We start from the raw sequence: 25,107 nt of genomic DNA, 5'->3' as shown, positions 1-25,107 counted from the left end.
CACCAGAATCTACTACTCCTAGTCAAGCTCTTTAGAGCTTGAGTGTAGAAGATACACCATTACAATCCTCAAGGCCAAGTCCAAACATGTCTAAGGTAGATGAGGTAACATCATATGGTGATGTGAGCTTACATGAAGTGATTGTGTTACCTAAATTTGATCTTGAAACCATCACAAATGAGTAGATGGGAATTCTTCAAGAGGCTCTAGTAAAGAAGAAACATCAAGAAATTCTCATAAGGGAGCATAAGTAGAGACAAGCCTTGATAGATATCAAAGATAATTTTATTGATGCATTCAATGTACTAGCTCCAAAGGAAAACAAGCCAATAATTGAACAATTAACTAGTATAGTGGAGATAGTTAATAACAAATACCTAGATCCAAATGTCAAATTACTTGAATGGTCCGAGAGAAAGCTTTAGAATAAAGTTAATGAAAATATATCAAGTGCTATTGCACTATCATATTTTGAATTTACAATAAAAATAGAGTGTGTAAACAAGATCCAAGAAAATATTTTTTCTTTGTACCAAATTGAGTAATACTACACTCTTCACAAGGGAAGTTAGGAGTCATATCCTAAACTTGGAAAGAATTATGTGAACATCTGGCATAACTCTCCCAAAGTCTCAATCCCAAAGTGAGAAACACTTCAACACCCTCCTATAATCCCAAAGTCATTTAGCAACATTACACGTAAATGAAACCAACATCAGTGCTAAATTGATATGCATTTAATCTACATTGACTCCACACATGGAGATACTACACAAGGAACTAGACTACACTAAAACTCTCATGAAGAAAGATCCTTATCTTTCTACACTTGAAGGCTTAGTACACCTTGCTGCCTAGCTAGACATCCAAAACAAGTCATTGCAGGTAGCTTGTGATAATTGGGATGTAGCTCTAAAGATTATATTAGAGGTCCACAAATCATTTTTTGACAAAAGCACTATTAGTGTATAACCCTTTGACATAACTGTCAAAAATCGGGGAGTAAGAGAAAAGGGGGACTAAGAGAACAAGAAATGAGAAAGAGTATGAGGGAGAAAAAGATAGAGGCAAAGAGATAGAAACAAAGTATCAGTTCAACTTATGAAAATCTACTTAGTAAGAGAAAGATTTTGATTCAAGTATAGGGTATAGAATAGAACAATCAACTTAGGGGGAGTTATGATATTTTGAGGTATGATTGATAAGTCATGTGTTGCAAAATTTTGATATTTTGAAATTTTGTATAGAAGTCAAATAGATATTAGATATCTAAGTTATGCTCGTAAGGAATAGATCAATAATGAATGACTCAAGTGTTTTTGACACTCATGTCAAAGGGGGAGATTGTTGATCTCAAATTGGTTTTGAAAAATTAGCATCTATACACTTAAGTCATTATAAGTCATTTACTTAGTTCATTCTAAAAAAATTAATATATGTCGAGAATAACATATAAGATAGAGCATGCTGAGTAAATAGTGAGTGCCAAGCCATGCAAAGGTTGAGTCACTCAAATCCTGAGAAAATAGTATGATCCCAGTGATTTAAGTGCCAAGAAAGTAGTGCATGTTGAGCCATTCAGATGTCGAGTGACAATATTAAAGTTTCAATTAGTGCAGAGCACTAGGGACTTTAGATGCTAAGTAATACAGTTTTGACATAGATTCTTGTATTGGCAGAAACTACCATGTAAACCATTTTTGAGCTAGCTTAAGGATTTTTTTATGATCTTTATTGATAAGGAGGAATCTTAATTATGAAACGCTATGTACTACATGCATAAAATCAGAAAAAGGGAATGTTTGAGTGACAATATGGGTGAATCAGTACCATTGATTCATACCTAACCATAAGTCACCTAGGTTTTCTTAAGAAAGAAAAACCCTAAACTTTTTAAGGAATGCCAAGGAGAACTAAAGAGATTTCACATGTGTAAATAGAGCATTCATTGGGATAAAAACCCTAAACTTTTTAAGGAATGCCAAGGAGAACTAAAGAGATTTCACATGTGTAAATAGAGCATTCATTGGGATTAAGGTGTTATGAATTGAGTTACATTGCAGAATTGGTTAAAAAAGAATAGAGAAAAGAAATTAGAGGACAATAGAGATACATCTTATTAGAAAGGATCAAGTACACATCAATAAAGATGTGATCTAACATTAAGCAACATAGTTCTAACTAAAGGATCATTGCTAAGACATTTTAATAGGTGAATCGGTTAGATCTCTTAAAAAAGTAGTTTTAATAGGTTGTTGTAAATCCTTTAATAGGGTGCTTACTTTATTGTAAGTTAAAGTACTTTTACCAAGAACAATTTTAGCAAGGTATTTAAATCCTTTAACAAGGTAAGATCTAACAATCTTGTAAGCCTTTAACATAGTAGACCTTTCATAGGGTAGATCATGTTTCATGGTCAAACATTGTAACCTTCATTGGATACACTTTATTACTATAATGGTGAAGATTTGTGGGTGTCACACTCACCCCAGTTTTACCTTCTCCTTGGAGGGTTTTTAGGTAACCAAATATCTTTTGTCATACATGTGTTGAATATTTTACTTTCATGTTATGGATGTATATGCTTAATTTGGTATTTCAGTTTATATGCATGGATTGTGAGAAGGATGTGAGGTGGATAGTTTTAAAGGTTAAAGTTTTAAGTGTTGATTCACCTCTGACCCTCTTTGAGTTTACTTCCCTACAATATTTCTAGCATAATCTTATTCCATCATCACCCAAGGTTCAAGAAAATGTATATAGAATCATCAATATTTGTACTTTTTATAAGAAACTTGAGGCTCAAATTTATTTGTATTGATGTATTATACTTTATTAAAGAAAATTTATTTATTTTTATATGTATTGCAAGTTTCAATCTTGTATACATATTATCATTGATTGTATTTAAATTTTGTTTCATTTGCATTAAGTTTGTCTATTAGGAATTTCTACTTTACTCATATATGTGGAATTACATTCTTGATAAAATCTTGTTTCACAAGAACCACACCTCCCATCATATACTAAATTATAAAATGAGGTAGAGAATAATTTTTTGTTTGATATACTATTACTACTTCCTAGACTATACTATTTACTTATAGAGGAGATATTTTAATCTAGCTTAACTATTCCACAGATTCATATTTTGACACATTCTTAATGATCATGTAAATTTCAAAAGGCTCATGAAAACTTTTGCGATCCCAATTTGTTATTTTATAACTCATCTCCTCCTTGAAAGTACTCAGGTAGATACATAGAGCCAATGGCCTCATGTGTTTTAGGTTCATCCTTGTTGTCTTCATGAAAATAGGAGATTGAAAGTTAAGATTTATTCTCCTAAATTAATGCAGAAGTTAAATAATTATTTGTGAAGCGTGATTTACTAATTGTTTCATCAAATTGTTCAATAAAATTTTATTTGAAGTAATCCCAAAAACTAATTAATTATGGTTCTAAGTCCAAAAAATGCCCTCTTTCCCCATCCATCAAGGATTGCATAGAGTCTTATAGCAATACCTTCATGAAAAACTTCATAGTCCTCCATCAAATTATCAAACCACTTTAGTCACTTCTCAAAGAATTCATCTTTTAAAGTATTAATTATTATTTATTTATCTCTTATACTGGAGCTAGGATGTTATTTGGATACCCATTAATTCCTTAAAATTCCAAAACCTTGAATCATTCAATTTTGTACATTTTTCATTACTATATTGTGATATTTCTTAGATATGTTCATTCTTAAATATCAGGATATCCCTTTGTTTCTATTGAAAGCTTGAAATGGAGGATTATAAGAGATAATTATTGGGTAAAAGTACAAACCTGTGTCACCCTTTTACAAAGAAAAAGACTAACAAAAGTGTAGTTGTCCACATTCAATGACATAAAACTAGTATTATTATTTAGAATTTTAAAATGAAGTAAACTAATGAAATGTGTAGAAATGGATTAATTTTAGGATTATAATTTTTAACAATTACTTGGAATAAGAATTTATATATTTTCCTATTTTTTAAAGATAAATTTTAGTTGTTAAAAAATGCTGGAAATTAGGGGTCTGGTTACCACCACAAAACTATATGGAAATAAACTTATTTTCCTTTGATCTTAGATTATGTTATTGATAATATAGGTAGCTAGAACAATCAAAAATAAAAATGGGCTTTAGAAATATATTTTATCTTTTATAATAATTCAAATTTCAACTTATTCAAATCAATAGTTTTCATCTCCTACAACATTTTTTGAAATAAATCTATTCCAACCAAAAGAAAAATTATAGGTTCAAAACTCTCTCCTCTAGAATGCCATATATTTTTTAATTTTTTTTTTAAATATTATTTAATATTTTTTCCTTTCTCAAAATCGACATCTTCTCGAGTGTTAAAATATGTACTTGTAGAATTTTTTAATTACAATATACTATATCTAATTAAAACACTATGAACTCTATATGAAAATATTCTTGACTTTGGGCTCTATAAAATGGTGTTTATATGTTATTAAAAAAATATCATAATAAATATTAAGAGTTATTGGAACAACACTTTTTTGCAATAATTGTATATTTTTAATAATTGGATATTAACTAGTAAAAACCAATCATTTAATAGACATTTCCGATTGGAAAAGTGTGGGACCATATATAACTTATCTAGAATAATTTTATCAAAATCATATGTTTGTAAAAAATGGGTTTTAGATAGAAATTCTCAAATTTAGTCATTCTGATAAGCCAGCCTGAAAGGTGACACAACTTTGTACTTTTACCCTATTTGGTAAATGAATTATATGTGATTCAAGGTTAACAAGAAGTATGGAATGATTTTATGTAATCTTTATTTTTTGAAGGAAAATTAAACCACATACCTATTTTTTCACCTTATATTTTTCTTACAAAATTGATTTATGTTTTCTCTTTTCAGTCATTTTTTATGTTCCTAAACTATGCTACTTTTTTGCTACTCTATTATGGTGATAGCTATAATGATATAATACATTATTTCTTTTATCTTCATTTTAAGATTTTTTTTGAAAAAAATAGAGTTTTTAAATTATAGTATCATAAAATATTTGAGTCTCTTATGGTTTCAATAATTATGTAAAGGAAATCAATATTAGCTTAATGTGTGGTTTGGAAACACCAAGGAAAAACCTTTGAAACCTACCTTTAGCCTCCTTCCATGGTGAAATCTTCCCTTGAACACTTCGACTCCCTTAATCTAAAAGTCCATCTAGATCTCTGACTTGTCCTCTCTAATGTGGTTCATGGTGATGTCAAGGTTGCCTTAGATATTGGCATGAAGCTAACTTTGGAGATTGATCCAGGGTTGCTAGATAACTTAGATTTTTTGCTAATTTTTTCCTCCAAAGTTAGCTTAGAGAAGGTTGTGAATGTGTAAATCAAAATCTAGAACTAGAAAGGAGTGGTGGTGGGATAGTCTAGCTTGGGTGCACCAATTTTGGATCTCCCACTTGTATCTCATGGGGAAGAAATCTTGGATATCCTTCTACCAGATTCTATTGTTGACAATATTTCACAAGGTTTTTTTCTAAGTTTAGTTGGTAGGTTTCTATCTTACATGCCTACTATTGAAATGGTTAAAGGATAGGTTTCATCTAAGTGGAAGGAACTCTCTTCTTATTCAAGTTTTCTATTGAGGAGGACCAGAATTATGTTTTGATGGGAACATGGACTTTTGATAAGCACCACATACCATTTATCAAATGGAAATCAGGTTTTCAACCCCAGTGTTGATTTCCAAAGACTGACTCCGATTTGGGTTAAGCTTGTTGGTCTATCTATGCATTTTTGGGATGAAAGTATTCTCAAATGGATAGATGACTCTTTCCATCATCAAAGTGGGCATTGTCACCCTCCACAAGTCTGGACTCAAATTTCTTAGATTCTATGTAATGTGGCTATGAACAAAGCCCTCCCTAGAATTATGGATATAAAATAAAGATGGGGGACTTTGAAGCAAGTGATTATATATGAGAATATAGACTTAGAGTGTTTGAAATATAGGAAATATGGAAATAGTATCACCATAAGAAAATGCCATATGAATGAAGGAAAGAAAAAAGGAAAGGAAGTAGTTGTTGAAGAAATTCCTAGTAAAGAATTAGGGTCATCCGTGGGGATGACTCAAATTCCCAAACAATCCCATTAGGGTAATGTAGAGAAGTAGGCTGATTAGTTTGATGATTACCCTTTTACAAAAAAATATTGAGAAGCTCCCTTGAGAAAAATATGGAAGACCTAAGAAATGGATGATAGGAAGAAGGAGAGATGTCGGTGGATACCCAGGGAGAAGATGTGGTTAAGGATCCTTCCAAGAAGGAATCAAAACCCTTTATGGGTGAAATGTTTTCCCCAACAAGGAATGATGTGGTTATTGAGGAAACCCTTCTAGTTCAACCCTTCAAACTATTATAGAGAACATGGATAGTTTCACATCTAAGTCCACCTTGTGGGAATACTACCCATCCTTGTAATGTACTCTTATGGTCACTCTTCTGTGTGAAGAATACCCTTTATTTACTTCTACCCTCATGTCACCATATGTTGTGGATGCGGATTGGCAAGAACCCAAGAAGAAAACTTTTTGAAAACCAAAGGCAAATGTGGACTCTAAGACAAGAACTAGAAGGCTACCAACAAGAGTGGAAATAAAAAAGGATACTTCCTGAGACATTACTCAAGAGAAGCAAAGGTACTTTGAGGACATTCAGAAAGGTAGGAAATGATGTTAATTTGTGGAATATTAGGGTCCTTAGTAGCCAAAGGAAACAATTTTCTTTTAAAAATATGACCTATGATCATAAAGTCAATATTATTATCATTCAAGAGGTAAATATGAATAAACATAACTTTGACAAAGTTGTGGGTTACATTTGGCAAGGAGCTAAGTATGTGCATAGTAAAGCTACTAGTGCCTCTAGGGGAAAGTATCGATGTAGAACCTGAATAAAATCAATAGGGTTGAGCTTTACTGCCACCCACAATTTTTGGTTGTTTCCTTCTCTGACATGATCATTAGTTGTGTTCTCATTCATTTTTTTATTTGAAATACCAAGAGGGGGCTAGGTTGTAGGTTTGGGGAGATTGTTCTTTATGCATTGACAACCACAAGGGTTCTAAAGTTATATTTGTAGGGGACCTCAATACTCCTCCATATCCCTTAGAGAATCTTAGAAGAATTAAGGTTTTTTAGAAAGTACAAATGATATAGATGGATTCCTCATAAGGAATGATCTCCTAAACATGGAGTTACAAGTGTCCAATTCACCTGGTCCAATAATTAGCTAGGACACAACCTTATCCAAGTCAACCTTGATAAAGTGATTCTTTTCCCTAATTGGTATATTCTCCCTTTCACCTCACTTCATGGTTTTTCTAGGACTATCTTAGAAGTTACTCTATTCCCTCCAACAACAAGAAAAACCCTCCAAGTATGAGATAATGTGGCATTACCATCTTGAATTTATGGCTTGTATTGGGCAATGGTGGAATGTATGAGTCTATGATTTGACTATGTTTTACATAGCTAAGAAGCATGTGAGAATACTAGAAGGGAGGTTGTGGCTTGGAAAAAAACTTCCTTTTTTGGATATATTAAAATAGAAGAAGGAAATTGAAGGTAAACTTGAGAATTTTTAGGAGAGTATGCTAAAGAGGGACCTATCCTTTTACACCCATAAAGAGGAACATTGCTAGCAAAGGAAATGGAAGCATGTTACTAAAAGAGAAGATGTCTTCTAGAAATAGAGATTTAGGGTTAAGTGACATAAAGGAGGGGATAGGAATACAACTTTCTTTCATAGAAGATCTTCTAAACATAAGAGGAGGAATACCATTCAGAAATTATTTGATAATAACAATGTTGAGCACATTAACAAGGAAGAGATTGGGGATTCGACCACAACATATTTCCAAGAATTATATAATCCCACTGAGAGGCAAGTGGATCAAAATATAAATAATGACTAGTTGGAGGTCATAAACCTAGTGGTCAGTGATAGAAAAAATCATGAGTTGATTAGAAAAGTGTCTAAAGAAGATTTTAGGCAGGCATTGTTTTCTATGGGAGCCTTAAGCCTCCATGCTCATATAGCTTCCTCCTAGCCTTCTTTTAGGAGTTTTAGAATATCATCAAGCACAATATGGTACATGCAACATGGGACACAATGATATGAACTAAAACTTTATTTTTATGGTGCCGAAGATGGGAGATTTTACTTGACTTGATGAGTTTAGATCAACTCAGGGTAAACTTTAAGAAAGCCACCTCCAAAAAAAGATATAAAATATTAGCGAATCTTTCATTATTTTGAAAAAAAAAATTATTTATATTGGCGAAACTCTCAATTTTTTATTCTAAATATGATTAATTTTGGCGATTATTTTTAAATCATAATTTATTTTTGTATAAAATATTGACGAATCTCAATAATAATAGAAAGTCCATTAATCACCATGGAATATTACAAATCAAAATTGAACATTTTTTTACCTTGTGGAATGTTATGAGAATCGTTACATATACTTTAAATCAATAGTGAATAATAAATATTGGTGATATATCCCTAAATTAACTAATAATTATTAATTATTTGTTAGTTCAATTTAATTTCTCCAATAATATATTATAATTAGGTAACTCAAATCTATTCATGTAACGAATATTGTGGCGAATATTTGAGTTTAAATTTTTCAATAAAATAAATTATTGAGCGATTTTAAATATTCTAGAACTGAATTTTATAAAACTATGGCGATTTAGGTTGTATCAAATCTTAAATTATTAGCCAAATTACTAGCCAAAAAATTCTAAAATTAGCCAATTTATGAATATTAGCCACTAAATTATACCCTAGATCAACTATCCTGTACAATACAATTTACAAGATTCTATCCAAGGTTGTGGTGAATTATTTCAAGCCTATTCTAGACAAGGCTTTTAGCCCCACTCACAATGGGTGCATCCCTAGGTAATGAACTCTTGATGTAGTGATAACCTTCCATGAGGTTTTTCATGCTATGATGAAGAGTGGAAACCCATGTATGGTGATGAAACTTGATATTTTAAAAGAATATGATAAGGTTGGGAGAGATTTTCTACTCAAAATTATGAGAAAGTTTGGCTTTGGGGAGAGGATCATCTATTTGATTGGGGAAATAATTAATACTATTAAGTTCTCATTTTTGACCAATGAATCATCAAGGGAATTCTTCATTGCTGAGAGGGGGCTTCAACAAGGAGGCCCTCACTTTCCCTACTTATGCATTATGGTGGCCAAAATTCTAGGGATAAATATTCTAGCTATGCTTCCTTAGGGAAATATTGTCGGAGTTAAACTAGCTATAACTCTTCTACTAGAGGTTCTACAATAATTTATGGATGATACATTCCTATATGGTTTATCATCTATTAGGGAAGCTAAATCCTAGAAGATAATCTTGAATCAATATGCTGAAGTCTCTAGCTAGCACATTAACTATCAGAAAAGAAAACTTTATTTCTCTAATACAAAACTGGCTCTCTAACAAAGGATAAAAAGGGAACTTAATTTCTAAGTGCCAAGCCTCCCTAGCATATATCTAGGCCTCCCACTATAAGGAAGGAATTTACCCTTCAATTATGGAAAATGGTGGTGAAAAGAATCTAGAGGAATATGGCAGGTTGGAAAGGTAAGATGCTTGGTAATATTAGGAAATTATGACTCATGGAATTGCCTCTCTCCAATATATCCTAGTCTATTTCTTGCCCTTATTTTAGATATTTGATCACTTTAGAGACATCCTTTAATAAATTTAGAGGAACTTTCTATGGTTTAGGAATGGACTAGAAGATGAGTTTGATTCTTCTTATTTGGGAGAAAGTGTTTAGAACCAAATCTCAAGGGGTTTTGACCTGAGAATAATAGAGGATTTAAATAAGGCTGTCATGACTAAAATTGGTTTGAGACTAGCTTAGGATTTGGCTAGATGGTGTCACATTACGAGATCCAAATACTTTGGAGGAAGGCCTTTTAATCAAGTTGTTTACAATAAGATCAAGGATATGACCAACAGTGTTAATAATAGGATGTATTCAAGGGGAGGGTTCAAATGGAGAATTGGAGATTGTATTTTGGTTAGATTTTGGGAAGATGGATAGATAGGTGACCCCCCTCTAATTTTTACTCAGTTTGCAACATTAAAGGAGCATGGAGTAAATAACATTGTATTCAAAGTTTCTAATAATATTTTAAATAGTGATTGGAAAGCTTTTAACATGAATAATTAGAATCAAGCAGAGAAAGATATCTATGCAAACTAGGGATCCTCCTAAAAAACATATGTATCCCCTTCTTCTCAAATAGAGATAATATAATTTGGCACAAAAATTCTTGTCAGACTTTACTGTGAAATTGGTTATTATAATATAATTGGAGAGTTAGGAGCATTCAACTGAAAATATGTTTGGAAGACTCTTTTCCTACCTAATATCAATTTCTTCTAGTGGTCTATTATGCATAATAGAATACTCACAACTAATAACATCAAAAGGTGTAGCTTTCAAATGGTCAATTGGTTTTTGATGTGTAGTTGTGAACAAGAATCCATCTCCCACCTCCTTATCCATTTCTCCTACTACACTTAGATTTGGGAGAATTCATTTAGTTAGTTGGGGATTTCTTGGGTCATGAATAATGATTCTCAATAATTCATCTTGGAGTCAAGATTCTCCTCTAATGATCACCTATATAAAATGGTATGGAAATCCATTCACCCCAACATGTGTTGGAACATAAGGAAAGAGAAAAATGATCATATATTTATGGAAATATTTATCCCACTAGAGGTGGTTTTTCTAAATAATTATGGCTCTAATTAGAGAATGTACTTTTATATAGAAATTTAAATAGCTTCCCTGACCCCACTACACAACTCAATAAGAGATCTTCATAAAGGGATATGTGAGAAGTTATGGTAAAATATCTAGCAATGAGGTTGAAGCCTTGGGTCTTATCTGGGGGTTGAAGATTGTGTGTAATATAAGATGATAATATATGGTTGTAGAGGGTGACTCTTTACTTGTTATCAAAGCCACTAAAGGGTTTAATAAGATGACCTCACCTATCGTGTCAATTATAAGGGATGCACAAATATTATTAAGAAGGTTGGTGGAATTTAAATTCATCATGTCTATCATGAAGGGAATCAAGTAGCAAATAGTCTAGCTTGGTATAGACATAGAGCCATCAATTGCCAAATGTGGAGAAAGAGAGCCTGATTTTCTGATGGTGCTTATTTTTTCTGGTGAGAAAATATAGGATTTTCATGTCATTGTGAACATTTCAAATATGTGGTTTATGGTTTTCATCATCATAATTACACTATAATTGGTGGGGCTTTGGTGATGAGAATTTCAAAATGGTTCATCTTTTTACTAAATACCTTTATTATGACTTTATATGCTAAGTGAAGGTCCATAACCCAATATAATATTTTTAACACACTTTTGCAATCCCAAAAGAGGGGACCTTCAAATCCTCAATGGTTACTTTTATGGAAAGCCCATAGAGGGGTGATGAGTTGGAATGAGGAGACTATAATTTATTTTTTGTTAATGTATTGTAAACCCAATTAATCAAAACATCATAAGTCTTTTTATTTACAAGATGTGTTGTTAAGAAAGAGAAGATATTTCTGTGGTTTCTCTATGAATTTTGTGGGTGTTTGTGAGTAGTATGACTATGGAGATGAATGCAATTGTGGAAAATTTAGCAGTTGACCTTGGGGAAGAAGAAATGATGGAGAGTGCCCAATTTTAGGTTGATCCACCCAATTTTTAAGAAGCTATAAAAAAAGGACATGGTTGTGTGGACTTATTTTAAGGTAGGTTGGTTAATCACATTTATGGAGAGTATTATGGGCATAAACAAAAGGCTTCTTGGAATGGTGTTGATTCTTGGAAGAATCACTAGGTGGAAATTAACCGAGTCTAGTAATTGAGGAGCTATTTCTAACACCACTAGTTTGGTTACGGAAGGTAAAAATTTTAGAAAGTAGCTAAAGGTTGCAAATGAGACTAGCCCATGGAAAAAAATTGAGCCCAACAAGGGTCCTATTCATTTTTGTGGTGTCTTTTCACGCGAGAAGCTAATAGAACCATGGGATAAGGTTTTGTATTGAATCATGAGGTATATTACCATGGAAGAAAAAGTTAATTTGTGATACTATCACCATTTTCCCATCCTTAACCACTTTAAAAATAGTGAATGTATCTCCTTTCTTTACCTTTTATTATATTCTAAGGAAGACTATGTGTGGAATATATGAAATAAGAGAGAAGAGGGTACAAGTTACATTGTTTACCATAAAGCCTTAATTTTTTACCTATTTAACTTCTATAAAGGCTTGCACCTACATATTCCTAGCCCAATCCCTTACCCTCTCAAAATCACTTTGGTTTCCTAAACATCACCCCCTTCAGCTAGAACCTAGGTTGATAAGGAGCCCTCTAACACCACTAGAAAGGTCAAAATAAAGAAAATTAAGATCTTAGACATTGAAATCATTGAAACTATTGCTAAAAAGGGCTCACATATGTCAAGTAAGAGACTAGGGAAGAAAAATCCCTTGCCCACCCTTGGTAAGTAGGAACTTATTTATTTTGAGTCTACTCATAACGCTAGGAAGAGAGGTAGCCCTACACCCAAAAGGAAATCCACTAGGTGAAATTATGATGAATTGAAAGAGGAAGCGACATGTATTGAAAGGAAGAATGAAGAAGATATTGGTGGGGATCAAGATAGCCTTATGTGTTCCAATATGTTTGATACTTTTAAAGATGAGGATAATACCCTGGGGTCTAGAGAAGAAGGTGATATGGGTGACAAGGGAACAATTATATTCTCTATTAGAATCCTTAATATGGGCATTCAGAAATAAGGAGTGGATCCTGTGGGGGTAATAAACAAAATGAAGGCATTGTGGTGGGGGTAACATTTTCAAGGAGAGCAATATGGGGTACGATGCTATTGTCAAACAATCTCTGGGTAATCTTGATTTTACCAAACTAAAGGAATCCATCACCTATCTAATACAAAAAAATGAGGACTTGGAGGAAAAATTTGATAGGACTGTTAACTTTTCTATGTGTGAGATGTATTTCACTACTACCACCCTTTAGCTCCCATAGGATAGGAAAGAGAAGAGTATAGATGCCAAGGACATGCAGACTACAAGTTCATTGTTTGTATTTTTTTTGGATGATTGGTTATGTCTATTGCTCAAGAACCCGATGAACTAGACTAGGGAGAGTTATCTCTCTCTCTCTCTTATTTTCTTTTTGGCCTATGGTTGTTATGTTCTACTTGGCCTAAGGGGATTTTTTTTTTGCTAATTACTAGACTTGTTTTATGCCCACCAATGTTTACTGGGCTAGCTTTATGTATAATTCTAACAATATTGTCCCAATTCATTGTAGTAACTTTAAGTACACAAACTTGTTAGTCTGTTGGTTTTAAAATTAACAAAGGGGTTTGGTTAATCATTTGGTAGTGACTTTCAACTGATTCGTTAGCCTTGTTTTTCTATTTTGAGTTAGCCCACATTTTGAATTTTTTTAAAATATAAAAGTCAATTATGTAAGACCAATTAGATTTTTTACTTGAATCCATATTTTGATATCAAATGGTTTCTTCCATTGAAAAAAAATTCTAGGATAGATTGAATAATCTTAGAATAAATTAAAGATAAGTATAAATGTAAGAATGATTTAATAACACATTAAAGATGTAAATTAGAAATCAATTATAAAACCCAAATCATGGGTGGCACAATAGAATATTGAAATAAATTCTATGATAAATTATAAATCCATTGTATGAAAACAAGTGATCAAAATGAATAGGATAAGAGGTGATGGGAAGACTAATAAAATATAAAAGTGAAATAGATGGTAAAAATAAAATTAGATCTCAAATAATCATCTATGTGGAGAAATAAATTTCCAAGCATTCTCTTGGATTAGAATTGTCAATTTATGCAAACAAGCAGTGTATTCCTTTATTAGTATTGGCAAAAAATGAAAAACAAAATAATTAAACTAATTTTGATTTGATAGCGATCATATACTAAAATATTGACATTAAAAATAACATATATATGAAAAAAGTATATCTTATGGTTGACACATTGTTGTCTATTATTTTGATCATAAATTTTGAGTTATAATATAGAATAAAAACCTTTCATATGAATAAAAAATTATACAAAAATATAATCTGCACTGTGTTTTTCTTAGAATTTGTCTAGTTCAATTTTACTGTTCTTTTTCATAAGATTGTTAGAAGATAACTTGATCATTTGCATGAGTTGCATCTATTAGAAAAAATTACTTTATTCATATATGTGAAATTGAAATCTATTTTCAAGATAATCACACCTCTCATCATACACTAAATTATAAAATGAGGTAGAATTTTTTTTTTTGATATACTATTACTAGTTCTTAGACTATACTATTTTTCGTATATAAAAGATATTTTATACTAGCTTAAATATTCCCCATATTCCATATTTTGACATCTTCTTAATGATCATGTAAATTTCAAAAGGCTCATGAATTTTTTTGGGATCCTTCTAATTTTATAACTCATCTCCTCCTTGAAAGTACTTGAGTAGATACATAGAGAAAATAGCCTCACGTTTTTAGGAATTCTTCTTATCTTCATAGAAAATATGAGATTGAAAGTTAGTATTGATTCACCCACATGAATGTGAGAGTTAAATAATTATTTAAGATGCATGGTTTACTAATTATTTCACCGAATTTATCAATAAAATGTTATTTGAACTCATCCCAAGAACCAATGAATAATGGTTCTATATCCCAAAAATACTCTCTTTCCTCATCCTTTGAGGATTGCACAATGTCTCATAGAAATAACTTCATGATCAACTCCATAGTCCCCCCATCAAGTTATCAAACCACTTTAATTCCTTCTCAAAGCATTCATCTCTTAAATGATTAAATATTGTTAATTTATTTCTAATATTGGATCTAGGATGTTATTTGGATACCTCTTGATGCCTAAAAAATCTAAGACCATACATCATTCAATTTTACATTTTTCAATAATAGATTGTGATATTTCTCAGATACGTTCATTCTTAAATATTAAGATATCTTTTTTTATTTCTATATGTTGAAGGCTTGAAAGAGAGGCATTATGAGAGATATTTTATGAGAGATATTTTACTGATAAATGATTTCTATTTGATTCAAGGTTTAAGAGAAGTATTGAATGATTTTATGTAATCTTTATTTTTCTAAGAAAAAATAAACTTAATGACTTATTTTTTGGTATTATATCTTTCTAATGTTTTTTTATTTGTGGTTTCTCTCTTCTTTCATATTTTATAATAGTTCCTAAATTGTTCTTATTTTTTGCGACTCTATTATGGTAATAATTGTAATGATATAATATATTATTTCTTTTATTGTCATAAGCTAGTTGATTTGACCATCATAAAATATTTGAGTCTCTTATCGTTTTAAAAATTATATAAAATCAATTCAAATTTATAGTAATCCATGTTTTGATATCCAATGGTTTCTCTTATTTCCAAATATTGATAGGATAGATGAATGATCTAAGAATAAATCAAAGATAATGTAAGAATGATTTAGTAACACATAGAAGATGTAAATTAGGCGTCAATTCTAAAGTCCATATCAAGGCTAGCAAAATAGACTATTAAAAATAGATTCTATGATAAACTATAAATTGATTCTATGAAAATAAGTGATCAAAATAAGTAGAATAAGAGGTTGTGGGAAGACTAATAAATATAAAAATTAAATAAAGAATAAAAAAATATAATTAGATCTCAAATACTAATTTATGTGGAGACTAGCATTTACACATATCATCTTCGATTAGATTTTTCAATTTATGTAATCAAGCAATGTATTCCTTTAATACTGTTGATTTATATGAATAAGAAAATAATTAAACTAATTTAGAATTGATAGGGATCATAAAATAAAATATTTATAGTTAAAAATAGTATAAATATGAAAAAACATATATGTTATGGTTGACATACAATTGTCTATTATTTTGTGCATAAATTTTGAGCTATAATATAGAATCAAAACCTTTCGTATATGCAAAAAATTGTACAAAAATTAAATTAAACTATGTTGCTCTTAGAATTTGTCTAATTAAATCTTAGTGTCACTTTGCATAAGATTGTTAGAATATAAATGAATTCCAAAAAAACTCTATTTTCCCTCAACTTTAATATCACAATTTGTAAATAATACTTGAACAAGCATGATTCAAAGGATCATTGACTTCAAACTAGAATGGTTTCTCCTAAAAAATGATTATTAAAGATAAAAATTAACAGCAATATGAACTATAAAAAATAGATGTATAGTCATATAAATAACTCATATTATGATACTAGAATTTTCTAGTTTTTTAAGTATCTAATAATTTTCTCATAATAATCTCATATTATAGTAAGTTTATATTTAATATCTTTAAATAGCATACCATACTAACTGAAACACCTCATAAGGACAATAAAAAAATAGTGTAAAGTATGTTAATTCTTGCATGTTATTATTAGTTGACACAGTAATCAACTTCTATTAATGGTGGGAATTCAAATACATGCGTAAGGTTCATGCAACAGGGTGATGACATAAAATGCAACATCGCAGAGCAACATGGAAGTAAATCCAGACTTAAAACACCATTAACTTATTCATAGTGGGACTCCATACAGACATCTAACATGAACATAATATGACGATGATGGTGGAGGTGGAGGTGGTAGGACTGGCATGTGTTATTAATGGATAGTGGGAGTTGGTTTATGGGCTGCATTGGCCTGGGACAACATTCTTGTTATCGCCAAACCTAACATCCTTCTGGCCATTGTAAGATTCACCAGAAGATTGAGGGTAGCCAGTGTTAATTATTGTTAGTTGGACAGCTGTTATTTCTGACCCAGAAATAGCAGCACTATTTATGGGTAGCTTGGACAGCTGTTCGTCCTTATCTATGAATAGCGGTTGTATTTATGGATGGTTTGGACAGCTGTTTTTCCACTTGCCAAAAATTAGTAAATGGTTATTATTTACTAATTTTAGAGATTCCCTTTTGGACACCTTGCAACCAATTCTATTATTGGCTGTTGAGTTGTCTTAATCTCAGCCGTTGGTTTGTTTTAATCTCGGTCGTTGGTTTACCAACAAGAGTAGTATAAAAAGGGGTCTAGGGGGCATTTGGAGATGAAGACAGGAAGGCAGGAAGCTTTTGGAGAAGCAGTTTGCAGTGTTAGCAAACAGTCTTGCAGTATTAGCAAGGAAGCTTTTGGAGAAGCAGTTTGCAGTGTTAGCATACAGTCTTGCAGTGTTAGCAAGGAAGCTTTTGTGAAGCAATTTGCAGTGTTAGCAAACAGTCTTGCAGTGATAGCAAGGGCGCAGTATTAGCGCAGGGATAGCAGTGAGAAATATCAGCGGGAGAAATTAGGAGGTTCTCGGAGTTCTGCCAGTGTGAGGCAAGGAATTTTGTATCTCTTGATTTGCTGAAGTTTAATATAATTTCTCATCTATAGAACTGGTTTTCCCTTAGGGGTTTTTCCAGGGACAATTTGTCCGAAAATATTGTGTTGATTCTGTTGCGCATTTCTTTCTGTATTTTAAGTGAAGTTGCAGTTGTGTTATTTTTCGATATTAGCTGGAAATTTATTTTCAGCAGTTTAATAATCATTTGTGATAGGAGATTAATAATCAGTGACTACAATAGTTTGATTTTTCACATGGTATCAGAGCATTGTTAAGGGTAGAAGAGTTTTGCCCTAGGAAAAAAATTTTGATCTCTTTAGATTTATTATTGCTTTAAACCCTTGAGATGGCTTCATCTGGTTTGAGAGATCGGGATAGATTGGATGGTGCCTCAAATTTTGGTGTCTGGAAGGCCAGAATTTCTTTATTGTTGGAAGAGAATGGTATCAAGGATTATGGTACCAGTGGTGTACCTGTACCAACGGATGCAACACAGCTTGCAGCATATAGGAAGGACGATGCCAAAGCGAGGAGGATTATCCTTGATGGTGTCAAGGATCATATTGTTCCACATATCTCGGAGCTAGATACAGCAAAGAAGATGTGGGACGCCATTCTAAATCTGTACCAGAATGCTACCACTAATAGGAAGTTGATTCTCAGAGAGAAGCTAAAGAATACCCGGATGAATCAGGGAGAATACGTCACAAGTTACCTCACCAGGCTCAGACTTGTCAAGGATGAGTTAGCAGCTATTGGAGATAGCCCTAGTGATGATGAGCTAGTGAGAATAGCCCTAAATGGGTTTACTAAACAATGGAGTGTCTTTGTTCAAGTTGTCAATGGACGAGATACTTTACCGAGTTGGGATCGACTATGGATTGATTTCACTCAGGAGGAGTTTAGACTAAGTCTTGTCAATGGGGCCAACAAGAGTCAGAAAAATGAGGTGGAACAAGAGAACGTTGCCCTAGCGGGTAAAGGGAAAGCAAAGAAGGGATCTAGCAAAGGATCAAATTCACAAAGTGAAAAGAAGAAGAAGGACCTTTCTAAGGTCAAGTGCTTTGGATGTCACGAGTTTGGCCACTATGTTAGTGATTGCCCAGAGAAGAAAAAGGGTAAGAAGCAGGTGGCAGCTTCAGCAAGTGCAGAAGAACTCTCCAGCAGAATGGAAGATGAGTTTGCACTCATAGCTTGTATGGTTAGCTCAACCTCACAGTGTGTTTGGTATATAGATAGTGGGGCGTCATTTCATATGACAGGAGTTAGAGAGTACTTCTCTAGTTACAAGGAGGAGGACACCAACATCCAGATTTCTATGGGAAACTTGTCCAAACTCAACCCTGTTGGGAAAGGGACTGTTCAGTTTCAGAGGGAGAATGGAAAGATAATTCCTCTTCATGATGTGTTATATGTGCCGGGCTTAGGTATGAATTTGATTTCTGTATCTGTTCTTTAGGATAGGGGGTATAATGTACTCTTTAGAGGGACACATGTGTTGATTAAGCACAAGGATTGGAAATCACCCATAACTATTGGAGTTAGGAGTGGTCGCCTTTATAGATTGCAGTTTGATACTCCTAAGGCACTTATGAGCAACAATAATCCTAGAGATCTTGGAGAGCTATGGCATAGGAGAATGGGCCATATTCATCATGGAGCACTTAGATTGCTTCGTGAGACCGTGACAGGTGTTCCGGAGGTGAGCACAGAGCATGACGATACATCTAAGGAGAAAGATGTAGATCCCACTTTATATAGACAGTTGATTGGTTCGCTTATGTATTTGGTCAACACTAGACCAAATATAGCATTTGCAGTAAACTCTCTTAGTCAGTTCATGGTTGAACCAAAGAGAATGCATTGGAGAGCGGCTAAGCATGTGCTACGTTACTTGTATGGTACAGTCGAGTATGGGATCAGATATGTTCGAGGTGAAGGTATCAGGTTGATAGGCTATACTGACGCAGATTGGGCAGGAAGTACAACAGACAAAAGGAGCACTTCAGGGTGTTGTTTCAGCTTGGGATCAGGAGTTGTATCTTGGTTCAGCAGGAAGCAGAAGTCTGTGGCTCTAAGTTCAGCAGAAGCAGAATACATAGTAGCTAGCATGGCGACATGTGAAGCTATATGGCTTCGAAAGTTGTTAGTAGCCTTGTTTGGTCAGAAGGTTGAGACTACTGTGATACATTGTGACAATCAGAGTTGCATCAAGTTGTCTGAAAATCCAGTGTTTCATGATAGGTCTAAACATATAGATATCAGATATCACTTCATCAGAGATTGTGCACAAAGGGATACTCAGGAGTTTGTGGGAGCTCCTAGGAAGAGTACTAGACAGCGAAGACAACCAGCCAAGTTCAATGACTATGTTAGTCAGTTGGTAGATAGTGAGCCTTCTAGCTATCAAGAAGCTGCAGAACATAAGGTATGGCGAGATGCTATGGTTGAAGAATATTCTTCATTAATGCAGAATGATGTGTGGGAGGTAGTACCTAGACCAACAGATAGAGCTGTAGTTGGATCACGCTGGATTTATAAGATAAAGCACGGTGCAGATGGTAGCATCGAGAAATACAAGGCTAGGTTTGTGGCAAAGGGGTTCTCTCAGAAGGAGGGAATAGACTATGAGGAGACATTTGCTCCAGTTGCCAGGTATACTTCTATACGAGCTGTAATATCACTTGCAGCACAGATGGGATGGCAGATCCATCAAATGGATGTCAAGAAAGCATTTCTCAATGGTGAGTTGAAGGAGGAGGTATACATAGAACAACCAGAAAGCTTTGTAGCGCACAGCAAAGAGACTCACGTGTGCAGATTGAAGAAACTTGTTCGACTACAATACATACCTACAGATGAGCAGGTAGCAGACATTCTGATGAAGGCTTTGGGAAAGGCCAAATTTATCTTCTTCAGAGATAAGATGGGTGTCATGCAGAACAGCTTCCTCGCTAAGAGGGAGTGTTAATTATTGTTAGTTGGACAGCTGTTATTTCTGACCCGGAAATAGCAGCACTATTTATGGGTAGCTTGGACAGCTGTTCGTCCTTATCTATGAATAGCGGTTGTATTTATGGGTGGTTTGGACAGTTGTTTGTCCACTTGCCAAAAATTAGTAAATGGTTATTATTTACTAATTTTAGAGATTCCCTTTTGGACACCTTGCAACCAATTCTATTATTGGCTGTTGAGTTGTCTTAATCTCAGCCGTTGGTTTGTTTTAATCTCGGTCATTGGTTTACCAACGAGAGTAGTATAAAAAGGGGTCTAGGGGGCATTTGGAGATGAAGGCAGGAAGGCAGGAAGCTTTTGGAGAAGCAGTTTGCAATGTTAGCAAACAGTCTTGCAGTATTAGCAAGGAAGCTTTTGGAGAAGCAGTTTGCAGTGTTAGCAAACAGTCTTGCAGTGTTAGCAAGGAAGCTTTTGTGAAGCAGTTTGCAGTGTTAGCAAACAGTCTTGCAATGATAGCAAGGGCGCAGTATTAGCGCAGGGATAGCAGTGAGAAATATCAGCGGGAGAAATTAGGAGGTTGTCGGAGTTCTGCCAGTGTGAGGCAAGGAATTTTGTATCTCTTGATTTGCTGAAGTTTAATATAATTTCTCATCTGTAGAACTGGTTTTCCCTTAGGGGTTTTTCCAGGGACAATTTGTCCGAAAATATTGTGTTGATTCTGTTGCGCATTTCTTTCCGTATTTTAAGTGAAGTTGCAGTTGTGTTATTTTTCGATATTAGCTGGAAATTTATTTTCAGCAGTTTAATAATCATTTGTGATAGGAGATTAATAATCAGTGACTGCAATAGTTTGATTTTTCACAGCCAGTTGGTCCATCCATTGATGCGCGGTGCTCGGGGCCAAAGTAGAACACGCCGGAGCATGAAACAACTATTCCTGGCACTCCTCTCTCGTACGCTCTCTTGATGTCGTCGGAGTCAGCCCTCTGCTGCGAGGGATGAGCGTGGAAGTCTGCCACAAGTTTGTAATGCTCGCTGCTCAGCACGGCGTCCTTCTCCGGATTGTCCAGCTCAATATCTCCACCTGCTCCTGCACAACACAGATTCCCACTGTAAACTAAGAGACATAGTAAACCACGATTGTGATATTACAATATGCATTAAGTATGACATATAACAAACCCTGGGTAGAGCGGTCTTTTGAGGCGTGCTGGACAAGGAGATATTTGTGCTCGTCGGGATAGTTGGAGTCGGCGTAAATCCACCCTCCTCTCACTTGGGGTGCTTTGGGATTCTGCGCAAAGCTTTCCTTCCATGCGGTGCGCAGAGCTTCTTGAACATCCTTGTCTGCTAAGATATCTGTAACCTTCGGAGCGTTGTTATTTGCCGCTAAGGCAATGTTTATCATACACAGAGCAGCAACTAATGAGAAAAGCGCACGTCCAGCCATTGCGAAGCTCAATATATTCAACAACTGTGGTATGTGTATTCAACGAGAATATATGGTAGGTATTTATAGAGAAGATGAGCAAAGTGGTGATAATGGACGTCTATGGCTTCTAGTGCAAGGTGACTCAGAATCAACAATCGCTCAATTAATTAGAACAACAGAAGGTGAAAATGAAGATTTAAAACGACGTATGCATCACAAAGTTGTGTCGACATTCTTCACTGAAAAATTCGGATAGAATGCATTTCAAGCTGGTTGGATAGGGTTGCAATCTCATCATTTCATTTCATGAGATAAAATATCCAGCAAACAGTTTCATTGCCTCTGATAGTGTAGTGACAGGTTAATAATCAATAATTATTTTTAAAATAGTGATTTAAAAAACTATTACAATAGTAATCGAGAATCCAATCAAATTGAATTGCAAGTGCGCTGTGTAAGGTTGGCAGTGCTACTCGAGTCACGTTAGATCTTTTGCTTCGTCTATTCGTCATTTTTTCCAAAGATGTAATAAAAGTAAAAACCATCTCTGCTCTGGGCCATAATGATCAAGCAATACATAACGAAACTCTAACCCCAGCGGCCAGACTCCCACCCAAAGCTTACAAAATCACAAAACAATCAAAACACACCATGTTCTTTGAATAGTTTAAGTCATCCAAACCTAAAGCTAACATAAGTCTAAACTGAAATCTAATAAACTTACAAACCAAAATAATGGTCTTGCTACCTAAGCAATGCTGGGGATTAATACAGAAAATAGTAAAGTGAGACCAACTTGATAACATCAAGCACATTAAAAATGAAGGTTCTTTTTTTAAATATAATCAAAACCTATAACCCACAGAGAACTAAAAAGTGCAAAAAACAAAAAAAGGTAGCTAGGCCTAGTAATGTGCTTCTGAAGTACTTTATCTCCTACATCCTATTCTGCATCCATGTGGCACTCTTTTTCTTGTCACACTTCTCCTCATTGGTTTAGCTTGCCTTTCTAAGTTTTATTTTCCCATTTATCACTGGACAAACATAAACTTTCTCATCATTTCCTTCTACACCTTACAAATCACAAAAACTAACACAACCAACTCAAGCCCATTTATGGCCATACTGAAATTATTATTAATCACATCAATGTTCTCATTGATACCAATGAGATTTTTTACGCAATGCCTTTTTAAGTCTTCCAACTATCTTTGGATGACAATAGGAGAGACACCTATTGGATACAATTGAGTAATTGTGTGTTGTGTTTGATATTACACAAATGTCATATAATTATCAGTCTTTATATGTCGAGCTCACTTGGACAATGAAGACAATTGTCTATGTCTACCAAGCATTCCTATTCAAAAGACAATGTATACCGAGTTCAGTTGGGCATCAAAGGAAAGTCTACACAAGATGAGTGTTAACTGAGCTCACTCGGTTAATGAAGGAAAGGTTGGACCAAATCAGTGTTAACTAAGTTCACTTAGTTATGAAAGGATCTTTGCAAGTTTGTAGTGTTAATTGAGCTTCTATTGGTTAACACAAGGAAATCATTTCTGAGTTAGTTTCTACCAAGTTGGGTTGGCGAACAAAAGAATTTCCTATTTTGACATATTAAGCTAAATTAATTTACCTATTGATTCCAACTGACTAAGATGATGAATGTTAATTATTTTCAGTTGTATTCTAGCCAACTTGACAATGGAAAGGGTACAAGTATAAGGTCAAGTTGTGAGACTGTGTGTGTGTGAAAAAAGAAGATCAATATTGAAGATTTGTGGATTGCTCTAAGGAAGGGAATCTAGAAATGAGAAGGATGTGTTTGAGGAGCTGAAAAAATACATTCAATCAAGAAGGATCATGTACAAGCCGAAATAGAGATCTTTAATCTACAATTCAGTTGTATCTAAATCAGGTCATCTCATTCTTACTCTCTAACCATTTTAGTACTGATCTAAATCTCTTAACAAAGTTAGCTTACTAGCTATTTGTAAATCCTCTAACAAGGTGGTAGTTCTGTTGAATTGTCTAAAGACATCTGACAAGGACACTCCTAACAAGGTGATTAAATCCTTTGATTGGGTCACACCTAATAGTGTATTTTCTAATCTTGAATAGGTTGGCTCCTAATAGGGCTCACATCAAAAGAATAAAAAATAGTAACTAGTTACAATTGGTGGTTTTCCCAAATTGGGTTTCCACATTAAATCTTGGTGTTAAATGTGTTCATGCTATTTTTTTTTATGTTTGCAATTAAGGTAAAGTAATGATAGTCACTGATAACATTTTAAGATCTACAAAGCTAATTCATTACTGAGTACATTCAGTATTTACTAAATTACAACATTAACTGTGTGTATGTCAAGCATCAACATTTCAACTTTCAGAGTTTGTTTTGTACTAACATCTAAGGGATCTGGGTTGTATTTTTGTAGTAACCGATTCACCCCTCCCTTCTCATTTACTCTTTTATATTTCAACAATTGGTATCAGAGTTGTTTTGGTGCTTGCAAAGGAAGTTTCAAGGACCTAAGTTAAAGATTAGGATGCCTTACAAAAGAGAGATTCCAAGTTCAACAGAGATAATTTTGCAACATGGCAAGGACTTATGAGATTACATCTAGCTTGTATCAGTGATTCAGGTTGCAAATATCTTGATACTAAATACAAAACTCCCAATGGAACATTATTAGTTGAAGATATTGCTAAAAAGAATAATCATAATGTATCATTATGATTGATATTGCATCTGCTCTTAGTTAAGCTAAATTTGATGAGGTAAAGGACTATAAAACTATTCATGAAATGTGGACCAAAGTGAAAGATATCTATGGAGGAGATGACAATGTAAGAAGAGCCAAAGCATAAAGTCTTAGAGGACAATTTGATCAAATGAAGATGAGAGAAGATGAGAATATTGCAAAATATGTGGAAAGAATGAAGGCCATCGTAAGTGCAATCAAAACAGTAGGAGGAGACATTCAGGAGACAATTGTTGTAAGCAAGGTACTCAAAACTCTTCTTCCTATATATGCAATTAGAGTGTTTGCTATTCAAGAAATGAGATGTGATCCAAATAAAAAATTAACCTTGGATACTCTAGTTGGAAGACAGATAGAT

At 33.7% G+C, this 25,107-nt stretch overlaps 1 protein-coding gene across 1 annotated transcript; it reads right to left on the bottom strand.

Annotated features, from left to right (window-relative positions):
* Positions 1 to 21,382: 21,382 nt before the first annotated feature.
* On the bottom strand, positions 21,383 to 22,020 carry LOC149557606 (uncharacterized). The gene is made up of 2 exons (XM_089830352.1): positions 21,732 to 22,020; positions 21,383 to 21,639 (listed from the first exon to the last, which is right to left on the bottom strand). Exons 1-2 carry the CDS (start codon positions 21,997 to 21,999, stop codon positions 21,383 to 21,385), a joined length of 525 nt encoding a protein of 174 aa, XP_089686478.1. The 5' UTR covers positions 22,000 to 22,020.
* Between the last annotated feature and the right edge of the window lie 3,087 nt (positions 22,021 to 25,107).

The sequence above is a fragment of the Cupressus sempervirens genome, chromosome 5 (genome assembly GCF_028749045.1).
Source record: "Cupressus sempervirens isolate cs-2001-9-10 chromosome 5, ASM2874904v1, whole genome shotgun sequence".
Taxonomy (NCBI): domain Eukaryota; kingdom Viridiplantae; phylum Streptophyta; class Pinopsida; order Cupressales; family Cupressaceae; genus Cupressus; species Cupressus sempervirens.
The sequence above is the reverse complement of the archived record's forward strand: the minus strand, read 5'-3'. Positions and strand labels throughout refer to the sequence as shown.

Coding starts and splice junctions, on each gene's coding strand:
- LOC149557606 (XM_089830352.1), bottom strand. CDS start 21,999: ATGGCTGGACGTGCGCTTTTCTCATTAGTTGCTGCTCTGTGTATGATA. Junction 21,640..21,731: donor AAAAGACCGCTCTACCCAGG/GTTTGTTATATG, acceptor TGTGTTGTGCAG/GAGCAGGTGGAGATATTGAG.